At 38.2% G+C, this 14,050-nt stretch overlaps 1 protein-coding gene across 1 annotated transcript in view; it reads left to right on the top strand.

Annotated features, from left to right (window-relative positions):
* kif6 (kinesin family member 6) overlaps positions 1 to 14,050 on the top strand; it is a 72,615-nt gene that overhangs the window by 39,298 nt on the left and 19,267 nt on the right. The window contains exon 13 of the mRNA XM_039603015.1: positions 6,461 to 6,649. Coding sequence (XP_039458949.1) covers positions 6,461 to 6,649 — 189 coding nt within the window. The remainder of the gene's footprint in view (positions 1 to 6,460; positions 6,650 to 14,050) is intronic.

Genomic DNA, 14,050 nt, shown 5'->3' on the forward strand with positions numbered 1-14,050 from the left:
TCAAGATTTTGGCTTTAGGTTGTGACACTTGGAGCGTGTCTAAAATTGATTTGGTTTCAGTTTTTAATTGAGCTCTTTCATCTATTATGAGAATCAAAAATGCTGGAAAAAGTACCGTTAAAACAACTGAAAAACTGAAATTTTGACCAATTATTAATTACTTTGAGGACCTAACTTAGAAAGGTAAAATTTTGCATGGCTTCATTAAATATAGTGAATGCACTGGTACCTATATAGCACTTTTATACTCTAATTGAACACTGAAAACACTTTTTACCATAAGCCTCATTCATTCAATCAAACACAGATTCATACAAGCTCTTTTTTGCTATACTTTGTCTAACAGTCGGGCACACACTCACTCCGATGGATGCGTTGGCGTTAACTGTGGGTTCAGTATTTTGCCCAAGGATACTTTGACATGCAAACTTGAGGAGCCAGGGGGCAAACTGTCAACCTTTCAACTGGTAAAGACCCACTCTACCTCCTGAGGGATGGCTGCCCAAAATATGCTAAACTTTCAGATTTGTTTGATATTATATGGACTCATTGTGTTACATTTTGGTGATCTCCTTCAGTGTTTGATTGTCCAGTCATTACTTTTTGGGCCAGTGATGTCATCGCCACGCCCCAAAAAGTAGAGAAGGAAAGTTATGTGCACCCGTTAAAATAGCATTATCTATCCTCCAAAATGCACAATGTGTGGCCCACACAGGTAAAAACACACACAAGGAGTCTATTTATCTTATGCATGGATATTAGCCGAACAGCTAGAACAATATTAAGTCATAACATTTGCTGGGTTCGTACTTTTTTACCTTAGACCTGCAGTTTTACTAACTCATGTTAGGACACCCGCACATGCCTAGACTCATCCGTTTTGGAAGTGACAGTTATATGTCAAGATGCTACGTGTAATGATATTTATTTAACGCATCAGTAGGATAATGAGGCAAAAATCACCTTGACTGGCAAGCTATATTGACCTGATAGGACTGCGTGCACATTTGGTGCAATTTCAAACCACAGAGATTCAGATCCAGATGTACAGCATCTCATTCCTCTAATATACGGCTTCCACTGTTCACGCTTAGCCGAAACAAGAGTTACAGTGTTTAAGGAAATGGCTTTTTTAAATTGGGTGATAATGGGTGGAAAATAAATTGAGCAGAGTGGATTTCAATTTAAATTAGTCTTTCTGCATCCCACCTCAGCATTTAATCACACTTACTGCTGATAGTAAAGCATTCATTAGGAGAAAGGCCTTTATAGGAAATGTGTCTGTGTTATTGCACGGTTGGGTTACTGCACTTCTGTGAAATATAAGTAGGTTAACATTCATCACTAGCACACCACAAAAACACAGATTCTAATGACTGCTGTTAATCATAATTACTATTAATCATAATAATGGTATTGGTGTGTGAATACGATATTTCTAATGGCTTTATGGGATTATTCCACCCTCAGCCCCTTTTGCTGTGGCTTGCCGTTAGATCACTGCACATTAGCTGGAAAATTGAGACGTCTGCTTGATTATTTAGCCAGAAAAACCGCAGGTCTCCTAAACAAATCGAATATTATCATACAGATATTTTACCGTAGTATTTCTTGGACCTGGTTTTTGGAATGTGAATTCCTCTCTTCTTTGATTTTTTTCCCCTCAAATTGTCACATACTGGTTTTCACATGATGCACATGTAATTGTGCAAAAGTGCCGCTGTACGTGTCTAAAGCCGCATATTACAGGCACTAATGTACACGCTCTCCTGACCATGTTGCCTTCTTTCATTGTGAAGTTTGTATATAAGGTTGCAGTAGCCTAAACTGTCAATCCTTCAGTCAGGGTGGTCTGTCTGCACTTTGTAATACTATAGACTGTAGGAGTGACAAGATTTCCAAACAGATCGCTAATAACTATCTAGATTTCAAACCTGTGTCCGCTAGCTAATCCTGTGCTGCCCATGTCTGTATGAATGTCCTACGCCCTCAGCTCTACAGCGACACTGAGGAGTCCTCACAGGGTTCATTATGGGAAAGCTCCCAGTAAAACAAAGGGGGGGGGACATCCCTGCCAACTACCCTGCCAACTACCCCTGTGTGTTTTTTTGTGTTTTTCATGTCTGCATGGGAGCTAGGGCACCTGGTTTTGCTTAGTTGACTCTGCAAGAGTGAATAGATATCCACCAGTAACATGATGACAGAGAAGCAAGGAGAAGCAACAAACATAGCAGATTTTAAACAAACTAAGAAAGCACAGTGGTTAGGGTGACAAATAAAACAAGCCGATGTCAAATGACAAGGTTTTCTGAGGACAGCTCATGTGGTCACATTGCACCTTAAAAACGATGACTAAAAAGGATTGGCAAATTTCAGAGAAATCTGAAATTATGAGATATAAAACAAGAGAATCCAAACTTAATGCTAATGATCCTATAGAGAAAATACTGACCTGATTTCTGCCACCAAGTATTTTCTGTGGAACTTGAATATCCTGAGTTCTGCTAACAAGAAAGTTTTTGTTTGTGATTGTCATTTTTTTTATTTTTATGCGGGGGGTTTTTTAAGCAAGGTTTATGCTAGTTAAACTCAAAGTGTGTACATTGTAGCTTATATCAATGCATGGTGACAGACTTCTCTGTCATGCAAGTGTAGTAACCATTGTGCCAATTTTTCTATCTCCACAGCAGCTTGTCAGTGGTGGGTCATCTAAACTGACATCAGAAAGTCTAGATTTAAGTCAGATGACCTATCCAATACATGTACTACAATAATAAAAGTGACAACTGGTTGGCTTTAGCAAATTAGCTCTCACCTTTTCTTTGGTAATAAGAAATTTTGTGTCCTGGACCTCCCAAGTTGCAGCATCCAGCTCAAAAATACTTAGACCTACCTGTAATTTTGTGAACTTATATTATGGCTGCAGTGTAAACAAAAAAAAGGAATTCTCCACAAGATACATGGAAACCATTGCTAAAGTCGAGCTGCAATGTTTTTAGGTCATTGGGCTAAATGGCCATTGAGCTTAAAGACCATTGAGCTTATGTTACAGCAATGAATCCCTCTGTCTACAGTTCACAAGAATCACTGCTCCTACAGCATTGGTGAGAATTCAGTCAAACCTGCACATAATGATAACCAATGAGTTTTCCCCCAAACTACGCTCAAGGTCAAGGTAACATTTGCTGTTTTACTGGCAGTAACCTGTGAACTGTGATGAATTGTGAGCCGTATGAGCGACAACATTACTGACAGTCTCATTTGTGACTCAAATACTGTGGTTGGTGGTGATATAAATCAAAGATGCTCAAAACCTGTGTAACATTATACTCAACCACCACTAAACATAGATTAATTAGACCTGGGTGGTGTATCGTATAGAGATTTCGTGAGCGTATCTATCCAGAAGCAACATGGCTATCACTCAAGGCATCACTGGTGTAAATACTAAGCCCTCAAAGGATCATCTATTACTACTTGGAAACAACCAAAAAAACCCCTCTCATATTAGTATTGTACTCTAATTTCATTCCTGATAGTAACTATAGTCTCTCACTGTGTATGTGTGATAACAACTTAAAATTGACAGGCGTGTTCTGAAGCTGTGTCTTTGTTAAAGCAGTGCCATAGGTTGTCACTTATTACACATTCAGTGAAGAACATCAGCTTTTGATCATTCATTGCACTTGGATTAGTTTTACACTGTTTAATTCATCCAAGATGTTGTCATTGGAGCTGTTGGGGTCTGCTTTTACTCAGGTGAAAATGTGAAAAATATCTTTGGGCTAGGACCATTAAAATTTGGTTGGCTTTGAGCCCAGAGAGGACTCGGTTGCTTGGTCAGGAAAATATCATGGCTCCAAATATTTTAGAGAATGGTCATGACCGTGCTTTAAAGAAACTAACACTTCATTTTGGCAAGAAACAGAAATATTTGACTTGTTTGGGGGCAAAGCTGACCAAAAGATACGAGTTCAACTTGCTTGTACTAATTTCCTTTTCTTGAATAATGGTAATTGTAATCTTAAACGTAAAGAGTAGGGAAACAAATTGTTCCTTATAATTTTTATTGCATACATTGTGTGGTACATTGAAACTAGAGTAGTTTGTGGCACCATTGAGAATGAAATCAAACATTTGCCATGTGTGGCAATTTTAAAGGCATTTTCTGTATTTCCTGTAATGTCTGGCTTGTTGGAAAGTATATTAGAGAATGACTAGAAAGCCGAGGAGGAGAAGAACATCATGAGCTGAATCTAACCGCAGCATTTTGGCCACATGGCATGCGAAACAGCCCACAGATCTCACGTTCTTACTCCTATAGAATTTTTTATCTCCACTAGACTTCTGTGGTAGTTTTGTGCATAAATGAAGATATCAGATGCCAATAATGGAAAAACCTGATGAACAGCGGTTTGAAGTAATGACTTGTTTGAATCAATGACACAGGACCCACAGAAACAGGCTCTTTTTCTGTAAATGTTGGCTACAGTAGGTCATTTGGAAGTGTGTTAGGTTTAGATTTTGGCAGTTTTGAGAACACTGTATGTTTTATTTCAATGGAAATTGTAATTAGAGACTACTTCTTCATATTATTGTTTCCACTGACATCCCCTTTTGTCATGGCTGAAGGGAATAAAAATTAAGTTATGCCTTTTTTGTCTTTAAAAATCCCACCGCAGTTATAGTCTGACTATAGTGAGATGTCTGCAAATCTCATTGTTAGAAAAGTAAAACATGCTGTGTGAGGGGTAGGCAACTCTTATTTCATACTGCCTGTAATAAATTAGGGGAAGGCCATTCACGGGATAAATAAATCAAAATATGGTTACCTGTTGAAATGAAAATATTACTAATATAAAATAAAATCCTTTTAAAATAATTTTAACTGTAAGAATAACTTTGAACACATTTCTTTTGTAGTCAGTGGCTGCAGAAAGTCCAGAACCCATGCACATCAACTAATGCTGTTTTCCCCCTTGAAATATTCTGCCAGGCCTTCACTGTAGCAACCTTTGATTGTTTCTTTCTTGTGAGTCTTTGAGTATTCAAGTTTGCATTTAATAACTTTAAAAAATGCTCTTTTCGGTTGAAATCAGATGACTTACTTGGCCAGTGTCTAATATCCCATTTCTTTGCATTGAAAAACCCTTTGATTGCTTTTGCAGTATGCTTTGAGTCATTATTTATTTGCACTGTTAAGCGATGTCTAATCAGTTTTGCAGCATTTGGCTGAATCTGAGCAAAGGCTATAGTCCATCATCAATAAACACAAATGGCCCATTTCCACTGGCAGTCATACATGCCCATACTGTAATGTTGCTTCCACCATGTTTGATTGATAATGTGGTATGCCTAAGATCTTTCTCCATACTTGTTTTCTTCCCATTATACAAGTAAATCTTGGTTTCACCTGTCCTTTTTTGTAAAACTGTGCAGACTCTTTTAGATGTTTTCTGCCAAACTCTAAACTGACCTTCCTGTTCTCAGGTCTTCCCATTCCCGTTTCCCCTTTTGTATTCTCTTTGTGTTCCCATCTTATCTCTGTTATTATCTTTTGTCAGGTTCACATGTCTTAGTCTGGGTCTCAGTCTGTATGTGTGTGTGTGTGTGTGTGTGTGTGCGCGCACGTGTCTAGTTACTGTTTTTGATAGTCTCATATCTTGTGTGCTTCGTATTGAATTTTACTTTCCCTGATATGCTGCAGCTGTCTTCCCTGGTGTTTTCAGTCATCCTAATTTACCTGGTGTGTATTTATTATCTCAGTCTTCCCTTGTCCCTTGTCATGTCCTCACCTCACATGGTAGTGTGTTTCTTAGCTCTGTGTTGCCTGTTTTCCCCCTCAGAGTTAATTCCTAGTTTAACATAAGTTTTTCTTTTTGTTAACCTTTGCATTGCCAAAAATAAAGCTGGCAATGAAACTAATGTATCCAGTTAGTTTTGAGCCCATGAAAAGGGATGTTTTATAAAAACTGCTATAATTCCTAAATTATAGGCCAGAGGCCTTGTCCAAATACTTTCGGACCTAAGAGTAGTCAGCTCGAACCAGCCCTGGGACAAGATCTAAGAAGAGTCAGTACAGTCACTCGGTTATTCTCAGTTATACTCTTAAGTAGACAACCACATCAGTGGGAAAAGACTCCCAAGAAATTCTTGGCAGCATCGTCTCTGCAGGCTTTTGGCTCCTCTCCACTGACTCATCCCAGACATTGCACCTTCCCGTATCTCTAAGGTCAGATCTCTACAGATCCACATCCTTTATCGAATATTGAAACATTTGGGAGTGCTTTTATAACAATTTAGTCAAAAAATAACTCTAGAGCAGCTACCTAACTGTCCTCATAGATGCTTGACATAAGTTCTTTGACTTGGGATCTGTCTAATTGAATTGAGGGAGATTTTCTTGCAGTATATAACCTCCAAAAGAAAGACAAGCGCATTCTTTAACTCCTTGCAACAGGCATCCTAGTTAAGATGTTGAAGAAGGAGAAAAAAAGAGCTCAGGATGCTGCTGCTCAGCTTGCACACATCACCAACAGCCAGAGTCAGAGTACATCGAGTGTGTCCACAGTGGAGCTGTCACAAGAAGGAAGTATGGAGACCATCTCAGCAGACCACAGAGGACGAGCTATACAGTACATGAAAAGAGGTACGTCAACCTGAAGGTTTTCCCCTTGTCTAAAAAGGCAATGTAACACGTTACATATGTCAAATTACACATGTTACACATGCAAAATAGTGTTTGAAAGACTGCTGATGCGTTGTGATATAGAGTCAAAGTGTGAATCAGGTGCAGCTTCTTTCAGATGTTTTTTCCTAAACATAGCAATTTCTGGCCTTAAAATGAGGCCATATAAGTTGGTTCAACCAACTCAGAAGGAGTTGATTGAGCCAAATTATTGAAAAGAAAAAAAGAACAGGTAGTACAACTAATGGTATTTAAATACCACTGGATTTATGGTTTTTTTTAACTAAGTTATTAGAACTATTACTGTCACATATGAGAGAGGGCCTTATCTCAATAAAAGCTGTCTGTGCTTTCAAGGAAAAAAATAACATAGGCAAACATTCTCTGATGTAATTCCTTTCTTGTCTAATGTTCTCTAGATTTTTCTACTTTCAATACAAAATGTCTTTGCTACATTACATTTTCACTTAAACATTGGCATAGTATTTCTACTATTAAAAAAACCCAAATTAAAAGGAAAAACATCCATCAACTAATTAGTAATGTAACTGTTTGTAGAATGGAATATTTTTAGCTGTTACAGGCCTGTTAGAGAAGGTTTCATTATTTTAAATTTTGTTACAATCTCTTCAAAAAGCATTTAATACATGAAAAGAGTTTAATCCTGTATGTTAAAGTATTATGCATTTCCAATGCATTTCAGTGTTTCTGAAGACAAGTGGACACTTGTCCACATGTTGAGAGTGAAACCAATGTAATTTTTGCACTTGGTGTTATATTTGATATATGTGAGATATCAGTGCTCAAGACTAAAAGTAAGAAATGAAAAGTGGCTGGGTAATATTCCTCAGAAATAGAGTTGACCTAGTACTATAGCTGTTCACGCTTACCAAAATATTCAGAACAGGTCCTGTCCCACATGGACTAATAAAGCACCGTATGAATTAAATCAAATTTTCACAGATGTTGACTCCATTAAGCGTCACACTCACTCTTTTTAAGCTTTGAAAAATTAGGTGCTAAGCCTACAGACAGGTGATCTCTCTCAGTTGGAATGTAGGCTGTTCTTTGTGGTCTTTTAGATTTTCACTGTGCCTTTTGTGTGTGTCTATGGGCCATAGCAAATTCCTGATTCGTGGATTTTACTGCATGGTAAGGGTCTGACATACCGGAACCCTTTTCTTTAATTCTACACAATGCCATGAGTAGGATTATATGGATTAAAAGGACTGCATGTATTAAAAGTCACTCAAGTGGACCAATGTAGTCATGTCAGCAAAGCAGCATTAGACAGTACAGTATTTTAAACCTGTAATTTGTTGCTGATGAAAAGCTGATGAGTTTAAAACCTGTAATACTGACTGGAACGTGAAGCTGAGACCGTGAGCCAAGACTTCTGCAATGTAAATACAAGAGACGCTATGCAGATGTGACCAGGACACTAAACCTAGACTGACAACTTTTGAGAAAGCATCCACTTAATTTAGAGACAGAATGTCTGTGCTATTAGAAAACGAACTGCTAAATACTAACCATTGTGAAGCAGGCCAAAAAGGTTATTCCAGAAGTCATGCTTCCAGTTTTCTACATCCAGTTCATCCTCAGTATCATGAGAAGCTGCCAAGCCAGATGAGCGTCATGATTACCTGATTAAAATATGTTTAATCTCCTGTTCAAGATCGCCGTCTCTTGCTTGCCCAGATCCCATCCAGGAAGTCCCAGTTTGAATATTTCTATTGTGCGCCCACAGTTCTCAAAGTCAAGCATGGTACGCACATTAACAAACAACACCCACAGATGACGGTGATAGGAGCTCTTGCTACAAACAAGCAGTTTTCAGTAGACAAGACCAGTTTCCAATCCTGAAGCCAGTGCCTGCCTATTGTGCACTATAAAACTGTCTTTCAGGGTGAGGTTGTCAGCCGTCATCAAAGAGTAGAAATTTCACAAAAGTAACCTAAAGTATGGTCCTTACCATCAAATGCTGGTACAAAACACATTAAGAAAGGCTTTTTTTTGTACTACACTAACACAATCTTCACACACGCCACCTGAACCACTTGCCAAATTTGCAACTTTCTACACTTATTGAATAGATCCAGAAGAGATCCAGCACACACTGCACAGGCACAAGTATGAATGAACATTTGCAGAGTGAGCAGCCATACTTTCCAGAATTGCACAAAGAGATTATCTTGAAATGTACATTATTTTTAATAGATGTATTCCCAGAATTTTTTGATCACATCTTGTATAATCTCTTTAGTCTGGGTCTGCCACGCGGTCTCCTCCCAACCGGACATCCAAAGTTAGACGACTAGGAGATATCCTGATAAGATGAACCTGTATGCACCAGTAACTATCTCAAGATACTGAAGTTCTTTGGCAACAAATCTCCTCTAGTGCAGAGGCAGCTGTCCATTCCTGTTTTTGGATGAGAATCATGGCCTCCCATTGAGGGTGCTAACTATGTTCTGTCACCTCATTGTCAGTTTTAACTGTGCGTTCTAACGGTCATGTTCAGAAAGCCAAAAGGACTGAATTAGATTCTTAAAACCGACACCCTCCTCACTCTGAGTGTGCCCTGAGATCCCGTCTATGAAAGCCAAATACATAATTTGTTTGTAGTTCTCAATTCAAATCCAAAAATGTATGCATAAATACATAAGTAAATATGCCAGAGGATATTTACTCTTTCGTTTTGGCAAATGTGTACATAATAAAGAACCATACTGTTTTACTTAACTGGCAGCCTAAGTGTGGTTGACAGCCTTTATGAACTAAAACTTTAAAGATACATGATAATAATGACCCAAAGGTGGCAGCTTTAGAAGCAGAAACTTCAGCTGCAGCTTCTCTTTGATAGTCTGTTCACTTATAACTTCTTTAGACATAAACTTGGTTTAAATGTGTGGGGAATGCCGAGGTTAAACCAGTTAAGCTTTTGGATGAGCTCTCCAGCCAAAGGCGGCATTTATTTGGCTTTTCCTGCTTAATTTTGGTTAAGTGAAGCCTCGAGTGTGATGATGAACCTGAGCCCTTATAACGAGCTTGGTCATAGCCATGGGGCTCGGTACGAGCCAGAAACTCATCAAACCAAGGCTGTGCTCTTGTCTCTGCTAACCACAGCTCTCTCATCCTCTCTGACATTTTTGTGTCATGGTGCCCAGTGCAGTAATATGACCAGAAGTGCCAGTTTGAAAACAAAATACACACTTCAAGTCTGTCCAGAAAGGACTATAGAAGGAACAAAGACCATGAACAGGGGTTTATAAAATCACTGATAAATGATGTCCCATATGTATTAGATCATCTGATATGCAGTTAACATTATTATATGGGTTGTCACAGCAGAAGATTTGTTTTCATTCGGCCCCAAAAGGCCATTTTATTTCTTTCCTTCTCTCTTGTGAGACATGAACTTCCATGGATTCTGGTTCCTCTTAGTTTTACTTGGGCAGTCAATGCAGGTATATTAACAGCTGTGAAAATATATTTGATGATCATAGATCATTGCAACTACAGCTGATCCAGAGCTGTCATGTTAAAGCCTCCAAAATCAGTTCTATTCAAATTTTCATGTCAAAATTCTGCAAACAATACCCCATAATGACAAAGTGTTTTCTTGAGGTTCACATACTTATTAAAAATGAAAAACAAAAATATAACATGTGCATAAGTATTCACAGCCTTTGCTCAACACTTTGTTCAAGCAGTTTTGGCAACAATTACAACCTCAAGTCTTTTTGAGTATGATGCTACAAGCTTGGCACACCTGTTTTTGGGAACTCTCAGGCTCCATCGGTGCACAGATATTTTCAGATCTCTCCAGAGCTGTTCAGTCTGGTCTCTGGCTGAGCCACTCAGGGACATTCACAGACGGGTCCCAAAGCCACTCCTTTGTTATCTTGACTGTGTCCTAGGGATGTCTCTGTACTCTGTATTCATCTTTCCCTCGAAAAAAAAACATCCCCACAGCTTAATGGTGCCACCACCATGTTCAATGTACGGATAGTATGGGCCAGGTGATGAGTGGTGCCTGGTTTCCTCCAGATATGATGCTTGGTATTCGTCCCCAAGAGTTCAGTCTTTGTTTCATAAGGCCAAACAATTTGGTTTCTTATGGTCTGAGAGTCTTTAAGGTGCTTTTTGGCAAACTCCATGTGGGTTGTCACAGTTTGTCAGAGTTTTAGTGGGGGGTGGCTTCCATCTGGTCACTCTACCATCCAAGCCTGATTGTTGGAGTGCTGCAGAAACGGCTTTCCTTCTGGAACAGTCTCCTTTCTCCGCAGAGCAACGCTGGACGGAGGCTTGTGTCAGTACGGGCATATGGTGTAAAAATCTGTGGCAAGTTAAATATGAAAATTCAGCGACTGTGGTTGACCCCTTGTAAATGCATTGAGTATTTTTTCTACAGTCACCTTTTTCAGTCACTATGTGTTTATACCCCACTCTTCATTAAATTATTAGTTATTAATAATCTCTCTTGTTTTTTCTTTTGTTCCTTTTGCAGTTATGTTGTTGCAGTTATTAATAATCTCTGGCTCTTTTCCACAGCATGTCTTTGTCTTGTCTTCATCCATTCACCCCCAGTCGGTCACAGCCCATGGCCGTCCCTCCCTGAGCTTGGTTTTGATGGAGGTTTCTTCCTGTTTGAAAGAAGGTTTTTCCTTCTCACTGTCGCCAAAGCGCCTGCTCATAGGGGGGCATGTGATTGTTGGGGTTTTCTCTGTTTTCTTTGTATTATTGTAGGGTCTTTACATTACTATATAAAGTGCCTTGAGGCAACTGTAGTTGTGATTTGGCGCTACATATGTCTGAGTCATCATCGGTGATGACCTAAGCAATTTTGTAGCATTTTGTACTCTTTGTAGAAGAAAGAGGCACTTCTGGTTTACATCAGAAATAAGGAGGCTACAGCATTCTTGCCTCAAGAAAATAAAATGAGTCCCCTTTTCCAGGCTGGAGGATTATAACAATGGTGGACGGCCTACTGACCAAGACTGATTTAGCATCGCTGTGGAGTCACAGACTGAGATGGTGTTTGTAGATGACTTCATTCTTAAACCAGACTATATAATGACTACATTTTTTAGTTTTGCCAACAGTATTAGTACTGTCCACTCTGTTGTGGGGAAAGTTGCACACCCCCTTTCAGAAATCCCCAGATCCTGCAGTAGTTACACGTCCACTCAGGAATGTTCAACCAATTTTCTCACACTTCATGAGAAATTCCTGACTCTTTCAGCCTGATGCTGTCCAGGGAGACTCTGTAACTTTGGGAAGCAGGTTTTAAGACCACACTGAGTACTTACAGGAGAATCAGAGAAGACATTTCCTACAGTTGTAATGCTTTTTATGTGGAGCACAGCTGGGGTCAATATTTATTTTTTTTTTTTAAGTTTTAGACTTTGGTGTTCATGCTGCATTTCTACCAAGTTTTATGAGGTCCATTCTCTATTCTCTGTTAAAAAAGAGACCATTTTCTGAGAAAAACTCTCAAACTCTGAGATAAGATTTTTGAGGAAAAATGCACAAATTTAGAAGAGGGAAAAAAAGCAATATTTTGTAGATTATCCGGAAAAAGTACACAAAAAAAGATTACACTCTGCAGTCAAATTCACTAAGGGAATCCTGATAACTGTAGCTCTAACTCTAATTTCAAGCTTTAAAGAGACACTTTCATAAAATGGGCAGATTCAGAACATAATAACACACTGAATTAGACGAGCTTTGTGCCACCGGCAACATCTGTTGTTTCTGCAGTTTCATGCAGTAAAACAGCAGTTTTACAAAGGCTGGTGGATTAGAATTTCAGCTTTGTATCTTTATATATTTTGGCTTTCATTTTTCTAAATGTCCAATTTTTTCATGTAAATTGAAGTCTAATCTCACACATCTCATCCTTTTGTTTTTCAGAATATTGCCTCCCTTCATCAATGTATTTTTTATTATCATTATTATAATTCATTTCACAGGTTTTCTTCCTAATAGTTATCATTTTCATATTAGAAAATGTCGGATTTATTCCTACTTTTGCCTATGCCTTTAAATATATATCTTTTAGAAACCTCCTTTCCCCAGTTTGCTTATTTATTCATTTATTTTCCAATTTTTAAATATTTTTAATTTTAGAATATTTTTGAATTTTATTATTAGTTGACAGCTATTTTTTTGTATAGCTTTATTTATTTATATTATCTGTTTTTTATGTAGTTTATTTCATTTATACAAAAAAGAAATTTCAGAATCCCTTATTTTTTCATTTTATTTTATTCTTAATCAACTTTATTTAAGACTTTGCAATTTTGAATTTTTCAGAAAATGCCACCTCCCTCAGTCAGCTTGCGCCCTTATTTATTTAAACTTTTGTTTTGCTCAAAACTTGCTTTTCCTTTGTATTTATTTATTTATTATATGTTCTTATTCTTGGCAAAGCACTTTACCACTCTTTCCAAAAAACATTACTATTTCTGTTGTTACCTTTATTTAATATGCCACAGTAGTAAATCAGTACGTAACTATTGAATTTTTAGACCCATAGACTTAAAAGTAACCCATTGAGAAAAAAGGATAAGAAGAATACAGCTGTCCTTGTGCGTCTTCTTATGTGTGCTCTAAATACATTTTTTATGAAATACACAGAATGTGCAGAATACCAGAGGGACACACAGTTGACGCAGTTCTTTAACAGTAGAGCAGATATCATATGTTTCTCATCTGCAGCGGCTGGTTTCCATGACCCACTTGGAGACTCAAACTATATTCACATTAGATCATTGTTCTTTATTCTGTCTTAATTTAAAACAAATGCGGTACACGTATCCTGTCCTCATGCTCAGAGGGTCGCTGACTGTTTATGTACATTTCAATTCAGGTCTAATCTTTGGGTCCTGCTGCTGCAGCCGCTGGATGAAAATCACTGTCCCCTGAAGATGCACTGTAAATATAATGATGAATAACTTTCCATGGAAACCATTTGTGATGATTGAAAGCCATACTGTCAGTTCTTTCCTTCTGTTCTTGGCCTCCTAGCTTAGCCAACACATAATAGAACCTGGACATTAGGAAGGGTTTTCTGATTACCACTGTCTCTGTAGAAGCACTCTGTGCACATTACGTCATAGAACTGGATTTCTGCTGCGTTTGCTGTACAATGAAAACAGGACTAATAGGAGTGTTTAGCGTCTTATGTAGGTACAGATGTACAGTGTCTCCTTCCTGTTCTTTTCATAGAGTGCTGATGGAAAGACAAGGTGTTCCTGTTGTGGCTCAGGCTGCTGAAGACTTGAATTAACCAGAAATAAGACGAGTCTTGAGCGAGAGTTAGATCTTAACGTAAATCCGGGTAGCTTGTAATGA

This window comes from Oreochromis aureus, linkage group 19, assembly GCF_013358895.1.
Source record: "Oreochromis aureus strain Israel breed Guangdong linkage group 19, ZZ_aureus, whole genome shotgun sequence".
Taxonomy (NCBI): domain Eukaryota; kingdom Metazoa; phylum Chordata; class Actinopteri; order Cichliformes; family Cichlidae; genus Oreochromis; species Oreochromis aureus.